The 13,378-nt window shown below is 45.1% G+C and overlaps 1 protein-coding gene across 1 annotated transcript in view; it reads right to left on the bottom strand.

Moving 5' to 3' along the window:
* Positions 1 to 7,021: 7,021 nt before the first annotated feature.
* Positions 7,022 to 13,378, bottom strand: part of HSD17B1 (hydroxysteroid 17-beta dehydrogenase 1) — a 140,333-nt gene continuing 133,976 nt past the window's right edge. Inside the window, exons 5-6 of the mRNA XM_089668790.1 lie at positions 11,527 to 11,710; positions 7,022 to 7,291 (exon numbers count right to left, since the gene is read on the bottom strand). Of these exons, the coding sequence (XP_089524916.1) occupies positions 7,121 to 7,291; positions 11,527 to 11,710 (355 nt within the window). The 3' untranslated portion in view covers positions 7,022 to 7,120. The remainder of the gene's footprint in view (positions 7,292 to 11,526; positions 11,711 to 13,378) is intronic.

Raw genomic sequence — 13,378 nt, 5'->3', positions numbered from 1 at the left:
GTGTCCAGTGGATGGTGTCAGTAGAGCAATGGAGTGGGTGTCCAAATTGTTTTATTTAATTTAAATAGCTTTTTACAATTTATTTCTGTGTGATTTTTTTCACAATGATTTTGTGGGGGCAGTGGACATTGTCAGTAGGGAGTGAACAGGGAGCAGTAATACATGTTGAACTGTTATTAGATTGGGATGAATAAACAGAATCCATATCCCCTTATATCACACATCCCTATCACAGATGTCCCCACATGGGACCAACTACTACCATAGGCTGATGACACAAAACTAAACTTCTTTGGCTGCACTTATGAATGCAATTGCTGGAGGTCAAAATAGGAAAGAGGAGGAGAGGAGGGAGAGAGATTTGGGAGAAGGGAAAGGTTACATGGGTGGTCCCTGGTTCACTGGCTCCATCAGAAGCATTACAGAGCTGTCAGCAGAGAAGATCCTCTCTCTCCTATTGGTGCAGAGGATGGGGGGAGGGGCTGGGCACTGAGGATAACACAGGGGGCCCACAAAGAGAAATCCGATGGACGTCAGGGGATGATTGGTGGGGACATTTACTAGCAGCGATTCGTTGTATGGCTTTCAATGAAGCAGCTGGAAGCCGCAGGAGGGAGAGAAGGAGGAGGAGAAGTGGCCTAAAGCTGCTTCATTGAAAGCCATACTGGTAGATTGCTGCTTGTCACTGCCCCCAGTATTGCATTGATCATTCCCAACCTCATCCATGGGTGCAGGGTTTTCATAGCACACTCCTGATGAGGCCCGTGTTCAGTGAACAACCTGCATCCATGATCTCCCCTACTCCAGACAGGAATATAGCCAGCCTCCAGGATCACCAGACACCACTCTCCAAGAAAAAGTTTTGAATAATGCAGGGAAAAAAACAAATATATAGTGTAATACTGCAATACTCGGGCAGAATCAATTTCCAAGTACCAAACCACTCACATTCTTAAAAAGCATAATCAGCATTTATTGTATTTCAAATGGAGCCAAAACGCCACATCACCAGGGTACGCACCGATGTGCGTTCCACTCACCAGAAATGATGTGGTACGGTGGACGGCGAAGCCAGAAATGCATCAATGCGTTTCGCCCCTCCTCCAGGGCGTTTTCACAGATCTGTGATCCTGGAGGCTGGAGGCTGACTATATTCCTGTCTGGAGTAGGGGAGATCCAATAATATCTGGTGTTTGGAGGCTTATTGACTGGGTCTAGGATCTGGTGAGTGAAGTGTGATATTTGAGCACTATTTCGGTGGAAACACAGGTCAAAAGTTTTTTTTGGAAAAAGGACTTTTATGAATATGTTTTTTTTATTTTTATTTTTCTCTTTATTGATTTGATTTCATTTTTTATATATTTTTTTATTATGTATTTAATTTTTTACTGGAGTATATATTTATTTATATATCTGTGCTGTTTTGATGTCTTATATTAAAGTTGAATAAAAGCCCCTCAAAAGCTGAAGGTGCTGTTAGCAAGCTTTGTCATAGACTTCTATGGAGGCTTTAGAGACTCTTTGCTTAGCTTTGCTCAAAAATTATACCCAATGTCACTTTCTTTGTGCTTCAAACGCAATGTGTAAACAGGTCTGTAAGCTTACCATTTTATTTTGTGACAGGTGCTTTGATTAGCATTCAGAGTGCTTTAAAAAACATGTCCAATGCCACATTTTGAAGCAAGTGAAAATGAGCCCTTAAAGTGTAGGTATTTTTTACTGTTTTATTGCTCTCTGTGCCTCATTGCGAAGATTAACCCTTATTGTTGATCCTAGTGACTGTTGTCCCAGGTACAGTAAGTCTTGTGAAAGCTGGACTGGACACTTTTTCTGGTGACAACTAAGAGGGGATTTCCGTCTCCTCCTCCTTTTCCATCTTATTTGTTGATAGTATGCATCTGCCTCCTGCCAGGTTCTGCAAAATCTGGGACCTGTTGCCAACACCAGCTGTTGAGAATTAAATTTTCCTTGTTGGCAATGGTCATGCAGATTTGTTTGTTATGCTGAAGTTTTCCTGATTCTCCTTCAGTGACTTCTACAGTCATATGAGTATCCAGTACCATACAAGAGAACATCACTGCACCCTGTATTTGCAAGCAAGCCTGCATCTGCCTCCTGTCAGAGTCTGTCTAAGCTTAGACCTACTGCCCACACCAGCTGTTTACAAGTCCACTTGAATGTGAAGAACTACTACTGACTCCAAAGTTCAGTAGTTATGGAAAAGCCTGGCCATTAGCGTTAACAACATTAATGTCATACTAGTTGCTAAAAAGTAGTACTGTACTTAACATTTTTACAGGTATTTACCAGGATACATATTGTGTAATGGGTGCAGCTGATTTCCCCCACTTGCTCTTCCCATGGTTGTGCTATGACAGGGGAAAGGCGAGCTGCAGACTGTCAGTATATCTCCCTGTGTGCCCCCCTCCTCCTGTCACCAGTGCAGGAGATGAATAACAAGAGTGGCTCTGTATACGCTGGCAGCTGGTTCCTTTCACCTTCTCCTGTCAACAGTGGGGAGGGACAGAGAGAGAGAACAAAGATGTTTGCAGAGGGAGACACTGTCAGCAGGATCTCTGTAATCCCAATCACCACCCTCTTTGTCCCTCCCTCCTGCATAGCAACAGAAAGGACCAATCACAGACAGGAGAAGGAGAATCATGGCTGAAGGAATGGAGAAGATATGGTGATTACACAGAAGTGAGAAGATAATACAACCTGGAGAGGTAACGTGTCTACAAGCTTCAGTCAAATTCAATTGGGCCCAACTAGAACTCTTTGTTGTCCTTGAAGCCGACTCTCAGAGAGAGGACACAGGGGTAAAGGTGATCCCAGAAGTATGAACTAGAGCTTTGCAATGGAGGCACAGAAGGATTCCAGTCAGTGTCCGCAATGTCACAGACTCACCAGTGAAATTGCCAGCCCGAATGCTGCTAGGATAAGTGAATCTTGCCATCCCAGTCTCACAATATTTTTTCATGGGGGAGCAAAGGATGGGATTCCCATAGAGAAGTTCTACCAGCAAAACACTTAACTCCCACCAAAGTAGAAAGAAACATTCAAAGCCCTGCTTCTGGGATGGCAGGATATGTGTTCGAAGAGTAAGTTTGATGTGGGGTGTGCATAGAGTGTCCAACATCAGATTCACCTTCAGGAAGATAAGTAGTTCAGGGAAAGAGTCCAATGGATCCCCTTGGGGGACCTGGAAGATCTACATGAGCAACTGGCAGAGCTAAAGAGAGCAGTCCCAGTTCAAGAATCCCAGAGCCCTTATACCTCCCCAAGAGTGGTGGTGACAAAGAAGAATGGTTCCCTGAGTTTGTGCATCAATTACCAGACACTCAGCCAGAGAACTATCCCTGCCCAGCATACCACCCCAAGAATAGAAGATGCCTTGAAGAGCCTGTAGGGGTGAAATGGATCAGTGTACTAGATTTAAAAAGTGGATACTATCAAATCCCCATGCACCTTAAATACAGGGAGAAGACAGCTTTTATAACCCCATTAAGGTTCTTTGAGTTCAACAGGATGCCTCAAGGTCTGTCCAGTGCTTCAGGAACATTCCAGAGATTGATGGATAAGACAGCAAGAGGCACGAACCTGATCAAAGTGTTGGTGTACCTAGACAATATCATCATCTTTGGCAAAACCCTTGAAGAACATGACAGTGTTAATAGCCTTCAGGTAATTACCTCAGGCATGTTGTCTCCACTAAAGGAGTAGCTACTGACCCCCAGAAGCTGGAAGCTGTCACCTCTTGGCCCAACCCTACCAACCTGACTGAGCTTAGGTCATTCTTGAGGTTTTGCTCATACTACAGAAGCTTCGTCAAGGGATTTGCTAAAATAGCTCAGTCCCTCAATGAGTTTTTGAAGAACGAGGAAGAACAGACCAGAGGATCCAGGAAGCCTAGTGAGTAAATCCAAGACCAGTTGACCGACTTGTGTTAGCAAGCTTTCCATCAGCTGAAGTGGAGCCTAATGACTGCACCTGTACTAGCTTATGCTGACCACTTGTATAGTATATAACCTACTCACATATATACTCACCACAGCCAAGCTGGATGCCTCCGGGCACAAGTGGTTGGCCACTCTATCGGGGTACCACTTTAGTCTAAAGTACCTTCCAAGGGTCGGGAATAGAGATGCTAATGACCTGACGAGGAGACCTTATGACTCAGGGACTTCGTTTGAAGAATGGACTGACTTACATCAGAAGGGAAACAAGCCTTGTGCCAAGGACACAGTATCGAGCCAATGGTGCAACGGGGACTGATTCCATAAGAGCCTTAATGGCCACTGTTCCCAAATTCTACTGTGATCTTTTCCAAATAAGGGATGAAGGCCTACCTAAGCTTTCACAGATTGACAGAAGAAAAGAACAGATGGAGGACCCCCTCTGTAGTTTAACATTAAAGGCCCAGGAAGGTTCAGAATGTTTAGATCTGCTGCTGGTACTCTACAAAATGCCTGGTACACAAAGAATGGGATCGATTGCAGGTATGCAATAGGCCCCTTAGATGATAAAAACAAGTGGCAGCTATTCTTGCCAAGAAAGCATAGGGAGACTGTGTTGACTGCCTTACATGACAATCATGGTCACTTAAGAGTGAAAGAATGTTCAAATTAGCGAGAATGTTCTATTGGGCCAGTATGAGGGCTGAACTGGAAGGATACTGCCACTCTTGCATATGATCTATACAGAGGAAGACTTTACCCAGTTGGGCCACCACAATGGGCTGTCTTCAAAGTCAAGGACCAATGGAGTTGGTGTGCATTGACTTTGTGTCTGGAGCCTGACTTGAGCGGACAAGATAATGTCTTAGCGGTAACCGATCAGTTCACCGGGTATGCCCTAGCATTCCCCACCAAAGACCAACAAGTGTCTACGGTGGTCAAAGTTCTGGTAGATAAGTTGTTCATCCACTATAACTTACCTCAATGCACTCACTCTGACCAAGGAAGAGACATTGAGAGTAGACTCATTAAGAGACCATTAGACATTTTAGGTATTCAGAAGTCAAGAAACACCCCTACCACCCTCAAGGGGATCCTCAGCCAGAACAATTTAATCACAATTTCTTAGATATGCTTGGGACTCTTTCTGCTGAGAAAAAAGAGCATTGGAGCAGACACATTTCAGCCATTGTGCAGGCCACAACAACATCACTGAAAATGATGCTACTGGCTATTAACCATACAGGGTAATGTTCAGTACAGAAAACCGACTACCAGTTAGGTTAGCATTTGGCACATCCCTAGATTCTAACCATTTGAGGAAGAGACTAAAAACAGCTTATTAGAAAGCTCAGCCTGCCTCAGACACCAAGGGGCAGTGAAACAAAAGAAACTTTGACCTGAAAGTGAGGGTACATGACTTACGGCCTGGTGACAGGTTGTTGTTGAAGTACCTGAGCACCCCTGGAAAACACAGCTCACCGGAAGTCACAGCCCTATATCATCTGTAAGCAGTTATTCTCTTGACAGAATCATATGTAATTGCAAATTGCTTGTTCTCTTGTATGTGCTAACCTGTTTTGCCTTCCGATGTACTTTGAGAGCTTGTACCAGTTTATGGACATTATAAGAAAATGATCTTTGTCCCTCCTTTGAGGACCAAAGGTTGATTGGTGGGAGGATTGTGTAGTGGGTGCAGACGATTCCCCCCCCCCCGCTTGCTTTTCCTGCCAAATAACACAAGTCACTGCTGTGCTATGACAGGGGAGAGGCGAGCTGTGGGCTGTCAATGTATCTCCCTGCTCGCACTCTCTACTCCTGTTATCAGCGTGAGGCACGATTAACAAAAGTGGCTCTGTAAACACCAGCCGCTTGTTCCGTCCCCCCTTCCTGTCAACAGTGGGGAGACACAGAAAGAGAGGACAGGAGCCATTTGCAGAGGGAGACACTGTGAGTGACAGCAGGCTCTCTGTAATCCCAATCACTGCCCACTCTGTCCTTCCATCCTGCATATCAACAGAAAGGACCAATCACACAAAGGATCATGGGACATTTAGTCCCCAGAGGCAAACGGCCCATTGGCTGGCTTTGGCAGGAGAAAACCAAAATGAACTTGATATCCTTCACAGGCAATTGTGATTCTCCTCAGAGTGTGACAGGAACGGGGAATGTGACAGGATCATGTCAAGGAACTCCACCTAAGAGAGACAGAGCCTGTGTCAATGAAGTCCACAGCCATGTAAGGGACACCAGAGGGTACAGAGCATGACCTAAGTACTGAGGGACCTAGTTATTTTCCAGAGTTGTCACAAGCAACCCAGAGTGAGTGGATACTCAGAGAGACCACTGCTGCTGTACCACTGGGTCTGGTGAAAGGGCCTTGTGGCTGCTACTTGTTACCATTGTAAGTAACTGAGCCATTAAGAACTACCTTCCATCTGCTCCATAGATCTAATATTGCCTGCAGGTCTTATTGACTGCCTTAACATGCACCAACAGGCCCCAACATTTAGTCGGCTGAAGAGTCAGGACTAAAGACTGCTTCTAACAGTTGCTGCCCTGAGGCCTTGTCCCTTTTTTTTTAGTTAAGAGGTACCTTTTAGGAGACATTGTGCCATATCCCGGACGATTCCTTAGCGTGCACCCTAAACCAAGGTATAGAACCTCATTGCTTTTTCCACCTGAGCATAGTTATCATTCTAACACAGTAAAGACTGTGTCTTTATTTATATTCATACTGACATTCATTCTAATCCATAGCAATAGATTAAGTGTGTTTACCACTAAAACTGGTGTGTATCTATTTACTGGTAATAACCTAAAGCCAGGCTAAAGATATTTTAAACTTGTTTCTTTACTTGTGTTTGCAGTGATTTCTATTCAATCAGGTGTACCAGAGGGGCTGAGGTTGTTTTTGGAGTCGAGGTACAGAACAGAGAACCCAAAATGATCATGCAGCTCCTTCCGGGGTGGCGCAACAATTAAAATGTGGCATCCGTTATTGGCTTTAAAAAATTGTCTGCTGTAAACAAAGACAATTATACCCTGAAATTCGAAAATAAGACTTGTAAATATTAGCTTTTATTATGCATGTCATATTGATTTTATAAACATGAAAAGACAAACTGCAATATTGCAACATTATCATATGCCCACTTGGTAGTTTACGGTCCTTCCTCCTTTGGCTTTGCTTTGGAAAACACAAACTTGTGCATAGCGTGGATGTACTCTGATCCACTTGCACATGATAACTTCAGCTTTGTAAGTGGCATAAAAAATTGTGTTGTGAAATATCGGAGTGATGGGACTTGAGCCTCAATGGCTTCCAGAAACACCTATAATGAAAACAGAAAGAGGGTATAATTGGTACACTCACCAACAGAGAAAATAGTCTAACACCACAGGCTAAGAACAATCAACCAGGAGGGGAAATTAAAGAGGGAGACCTCAGCACTTTGTAAATGACTGAATGAATGGGTGTTCAACCTTTTCCTCTCTTAGCCTGGGTTCACACTTGTGCAGTGCAACATACCGCATGTGATTCGCACAGGAACCGCACTGCATTCCTGTGCAAATCACATGCGAACCCATTCGCACCAAAAAGGTGCAGGACCCTTTTTTTTGGTCCGCACTAGAATCAGATCACATGGGTGTTCACACCTATGCGATCCGATTCTGCACATCACACCACGTTTTGCGAACTGATTTTGAGGTGTCGTTACCTCAAAATACACAACCGCAATGGTTCGTGTGAACGGGGTGCGATTATGGTGTGGTGCGTAAAATGCACAGAAACCGATGCAAATTTTGCACCGCATCAGTGTGAACCCAGGCTTAAAGTGGTTCTAAAGTCTAATTGCTTTTTACCTTAGTGCATTCTCTGCATTAACATAACTCCCCAATCCCTAAAGACGTACCTGACTCCTCCACCAATCCAGTGCTGACCCTAATCTCACAGAAGATTCTAAGAGCTGCACGAGCCTTAGGCTGTCAGTCAAATCCAGTGAGGAAGGAGTAGGAGGCTTGACCAAGCCAGGCTGCCATGCTGTGTGCATTTATGGATGCACACAGCCCAGCTTGGGAGTGTATCCACACAGGTTCCCCTTCAGCACACAGCAGGGGACATGGAGGAGAGGAAAAGTGGACAGCACTGACAGGGGACTCCAGAAGTGGAGGTAAGAGAACACTCAATTTACCACTATTTATCATTTATACAGGGCAGGGAACTATAACATTTTTTTTTATTTTAATATAAAAAAAATGTTGCCTTTACAATTACTTTAAATTCTGATACATGCTAATATGCAAAAACACAGAAACTTTCCCCTGAATGTTACATATTTATCAGATCTTCTAAGAACATTTAACCTTTGAAGATTAAGTCACTGGTCACACTACTGAAATTTATGTGCGATTTCAGGTGCGATTTCTGAAGACTTTATTTCGACTTGTGAAGATTTTCATAGATTTCTTGTGATTTGCATTGCGATTTCCATTATATTCTATGCATGTGAAATTGCAGTAAACTGCAGAAAAAGTGATGCAAGAACTACTTTAGAAATCGCACTGCAGCAAATCACACATGTTAAGACACTGACATTCATTAGATAGAATTTTAGCTGCAATTTTAATACGCAATTAGCACCTGAAATTGCTCTGGTATGACTACTGCATTCCCCCACTTTCTGTGAGCAATAAAATGCTCACAGAAAGAATCATCATCTTCTCCCCTTAAAGGAGAAGTGCAGGTATTTAAAAAAACAAACAAACATGCATACTTAACTCTCTGCTGCAGCATTGTTCTGATGCTTCAGTTGTCCCCTTCTGGCTCTAAGCCAGAGTGACTGCTGATTACTCAGTTCTTGATCTGCTCTGAGCACCAATCTATGCTCTATCCCTCCAGCACTCACTGGAGCACTGGGTTGCGGGGGAGGAGGGGCAGGAGCAGCTGGCTGAGGCTCTCAGAGGTGTGCTGAGATGCTGAGCCAGCTGTTTGCAAGGAATCTTGGTGCATCCTGACATTATTGTTGGGATCCCTCCAGAGTCTGGAGTGGCTCTGAAGTCAGCCACAGCAGGCTGTAGCCTGCTTTTGGCTGATTCTGGGTCACAGGAGAGTAAAACTAAATGCACTCCTGTTACCTACATGAGATGTAATGGCCAAAAGAGCTTTGACCATACTTCTCTTTTAAAGTAGAGGAAGTTTCCTTCCACCCAACTCACTCACTAGATGAATTCTGCTGGGAAGGACTGAGGCCAGTACATCCCCTAAAAGATCCACCTTCTGAGGAACCACAACATCTAGCAGCGCAGAAGTAGGGGTTCTGGGCACAGATCAGGTTGGGTAGGTGTCTCATAGCCAAGAGAATCCTAAGGATTGGAAGGTGAAGGTCAACTCCTTTTTCAGTGTAGATGAGGCTGCTACAAGCACTGGCAGAATACTTTCTCTTTTCTCAGGAGCTATATCCTAATATAAATAGTCCAAGACAGGGAATGTCAGGGAGTTCCCGTGAGACGTCTGGGTCACAGAAATGTGCATATGTGTGGCATTCACCGCAGAAAGATAACCAGGTCCATGCATGTGTGTAGGAATGTGCATTGGCGTGCGCACAGTGCTGGTTGGCACCAGACAGACTATTTGGATGCTCCTGACCTTGCTCAAGTGCTGCCTGGTCTTCAGCTGTTCCCTGACTTGGCACCAGTTCCTGACCCAGCTTTGTTCTTGATTTCAGCTCTGATCATTGTTTGGTACCTCGCTGCCTGCCTGTTGATTGCCCTGGATAATCCTGTGACCACGATTCTGTCTCTGATCCTGGCTTCCAGACCTATTCGAGTGCCTGCGTGGCTGTCTTTTGAGAGCAACACCAGGTGACAGATTACCGGCTAGGTGAAAACCTTGGAACCTTGTGGCATGCTGCAAGTTCTAATATCAACATCTGCTGGCACTCATGTTTCTCCTGTTCCTCAGCACCCTCTGTCCCACTCTCAGTGGGGCCTAGGCTGGAGATATAAGAGAGGCCAAACTTGTTTCAATCTCCTCTCAGGTATGTGAGAGGGAATCAGTCAGAACCCCTAAACTCCCTCTAAGATGCCATAGATAGGGAGGGCCTAACATTGCCCTACCACAGTAGGCCCAACACCCAGGTGACAGATTACCAGCTAGGTGAAAACCTTGGAACCAGCTTACCAGAACTCTGTTGGTGCCACAGGCACCTGTTTCCCACCTGAGCTGCAGCCTGCATCAAACAATCCAAAATGCACTATTAGCTACTCCACCTGACAGCCTGACAGTAAAGAATTCCATTAAGGCACTAGCCAGTCCTACCCCTGCCCCAAGATTGAGGCTTAAAACCAGAGCCTCTGGCACCTGGAAATGACATCACCTTGCCTAGGAGTAACACCCAGCATCATCTGGTCAAACAGGAACAGGCTTCATGTTCAACGCAGCCACTGCATGAGCCCCTCCACATACAGTAGTGTCCTACAGTGCAGACAGTGGACTGGACCCAGACACCTGGACTAGACACCCGCTCTTCCCATGTTATTCCCTGTCAAGGGGGTGTGCTAGTTCCAAACATGGCTGTTGCCAGGCACAGAGGGGGAAGGGGAATCAAGCTACCTCCTTCCCGTACTGTGGATAGGTCCTGGAGGGCAATCTAGTAGAGAACCCTACCAGATGCTCCCAGGGGAGCAGAAATGATAAAAGAGAGAGTGGAAGAAAAAGATAGCCAGAGGAACAGAAGCCTAGGTTGCAGGCAATGCATCAGCTTCTGACAGAAGAAACACAAAAACTGACTAGCTCAGCAGAAGGACATCCTTTTAAAGTGTCTTTGGTGATGCATTTTCTGTTCCAGAGGAAATGCCTATATTGCATATGCTGTCCTAGATAATGATTTGCGGATAAACAGTTAGTAGAAATTGTCATTACTTAAAGCGGTAGTAAACCGTAAAAAAAATGCTAAAACATCTTCTTCCTGCAAGCTAATATCATAATGTGCTAGTAAGCATAACATACTAGCACATTATGAATTACTTATCTAAAAATGAAGTCCTCCAGTGGAGTGCTGTCATGGCTCCCCCAGGCTTCCATCTTCACCCAGTCTTCCTTCCGGGTTCGTGACTTGTGGCCATCTGATTGGCCGGGCCACGATGTTGTTACTCCCTCGCATGCGCGAAGGGAGTTTTAGCCGCAGCACTGTTCACTCAATGGACAGCAGGTCGTCCATTAAGAGTACAGTGAGCATGCGCCGGTGACAAGAGTGCTTCTAGAGTAAATATCTCCTAAACAGTGCACATTTAGGAGATATTTACAGTACCTACAGGTAAGCCTTATTAAAGGCTTACCTGTAGGTAATATATGCAAAAAGTAATTTACTTACACTTTAAATAACTGTCTATTCCAGGCACAATAAACAATTTTTATTCCCTCATCCTGCACCAGAATGATAGGGAGAATACAATTGATACCGTTAACAAGAATGGTTGTTCTTTCAAATAATGTAATAAATAAAGCCTATGTGGACAAGCACTCTTGTCTGTAGCTCTAGGTAGCAAACTTCTTGGGTGAACATACCTGTAAGATTTCATCTGTATCCTGAGCCACATCTTGGAAGATGGTCTGGCAGTGATGTAGGTACTGGGCATAAAGAGATCGGGTGTCGCTGTCCACATTCTGAAGCTGGTTGTTACCAAGTTCACTGTTTTGGAGTTTGTTCATAAAATTGGTGTTCACTGGTCCACACTCAATGAGACTTATACTTTTTTGAAAAGACAGAAATAGAACAGTAAAATACAGTACATGTTCACACATGGGTACTAACTTAGTTTAGGGTACTAGGAGGCCAGTTATAGGTAGACTTACTATAGCCACACTGCCGCATATGAAAACTGAAACATACTATACACTGTATGTACTGTATATCCATGGCATGTGTGAGCAATAAATCATTTTGTGTAAAAAAAAAAAAGTGTCATTTTCCAAAGACTTGTGGTAAAAAAATGAATTTTTCTATTGACGCAACATTCCTCTCAGCAAATAGTTTGGGATGTCTAATTTCCAAAAAGGGGTCATTTTGGGAGGTGGGGGCATTTTATGCCCAGCATTAGAAGTTTATGCCACACATCACTCACTCTTCTAACCACCTGAAGACCAAGCCTTTTCTGACACTTTTTGTTCACATGAAACAAATCAGTATTTTTTTGCTAGGAAATTGCTTTGCACCCCCAAACATTATATATTTTTTTTAAAGCAGACACCCTAGGTGGGTGCAATTTTTTATGTCACATAGTACTTGCACAGCATTTTTTTTACATCACAGTAACCTGACATTTTAAAAGGGGTTTGTAGTCTTTTTATATCCACTGTAAAGCAGAAACAAACAATAATAAGGAGTAATTGCCTTATAGTGCTTGCTGCCTGTAACTTAAAGGCATAGTTCACCTTTAACAAATAACTGCCTATGTATCCTGTAGATATAAACAAGCTGTGCAGCTTTCACCAAAGTTGAATAATGCCCTTGCTGTAGGTGTGGGCCATTTACGTACCTTATGAAGACTGTAAAACTTCCAGGACGTTGCTAAGAAAAGCATTGCTGCTACTATTCATCTTCACCCTCCCAGGAGCGAATTCCTCCTATGATTCACACCTCCTCACGTGCTCTATCTCTCTTCTGATTGCTGTAGCACTGGTTCAGCATTTAACTTCTTGCCGACCGCTCATAGCCGAATGACGGCTTCACCGCGGCCGGCCAGTTCTGAGTGGACGTCATATGACGTCCTCCCAGAACGCGCTCTCCTGCGCGCCCCAGGGGGCGCGCACCCGGCGATCTCCGTGATCGCTGTGTCCTACGGACACAGCTGATCACGTGATGTGGTGAAAGGCCGATCCCACCGGCCTTTTACCACGTGATCAGCGGTGTCCAATGACACGCTGATCACAGGGAAAGGCAAGTGCCGGTTCTCGGCTGCACTTTCCTCACGCTGTCAGATCGTGAGGAAAGTACTGCCGAGAACCGGCAGTTGTCAGAGCGGGGATCGGCACCGATCATCAGGGCACTGATGATCAGTGCCCTGATGATCGGTGCCCAGCAGTGACACCCGCAAGTTCCGCCCAGCAGTGCGCCCACTAGCCCACCCGTTCCCAGCAGTGCCCCCACCTGTGCCCAGCAGTGCCCCCACCTGTGCCCAGCAGTGCCCCCACTTGTGCCACTCTGCAGTGCCACCTACCTGTGCCCAGAAGTGCCACCTACATGTGCCCAGCAGTGCCACCCACCTGTGCCCACCCACCAGTGCCACCCACCTGTGCCCACCAGTGCCACCCACCTGTGCCCACCCACCAGTGCTGCCCACCAGTGCCACCCACCAGTGCAGCCCAGCAGTGCTGCCAGTCAGTGCCACAAGTCAGTGCCCAGGGGTTGTGCCAGTCA

Source organism: Staurois parvus, unplaced genomic scaffold, assembly GCF_062004578.1.
Source record: "Staurois parvus isolate SC_StPar_1 unplaced genomic scaffold, SC_StPar_1.0 ptg000063l, whole genome shotgun sequence".
Classification (NCBI taxonomy): domain Eukaryota; kingdom Metazoa; phylum Chordata; class Amphibia; order Anura; family Ranidae; genus Staurois; species Staurois parvus.
The sequence above is the reverse complement of the archived record's forward strand: the minus strand, read 5'-3'. Positions and strand labels throughout refer to the sequence as shown.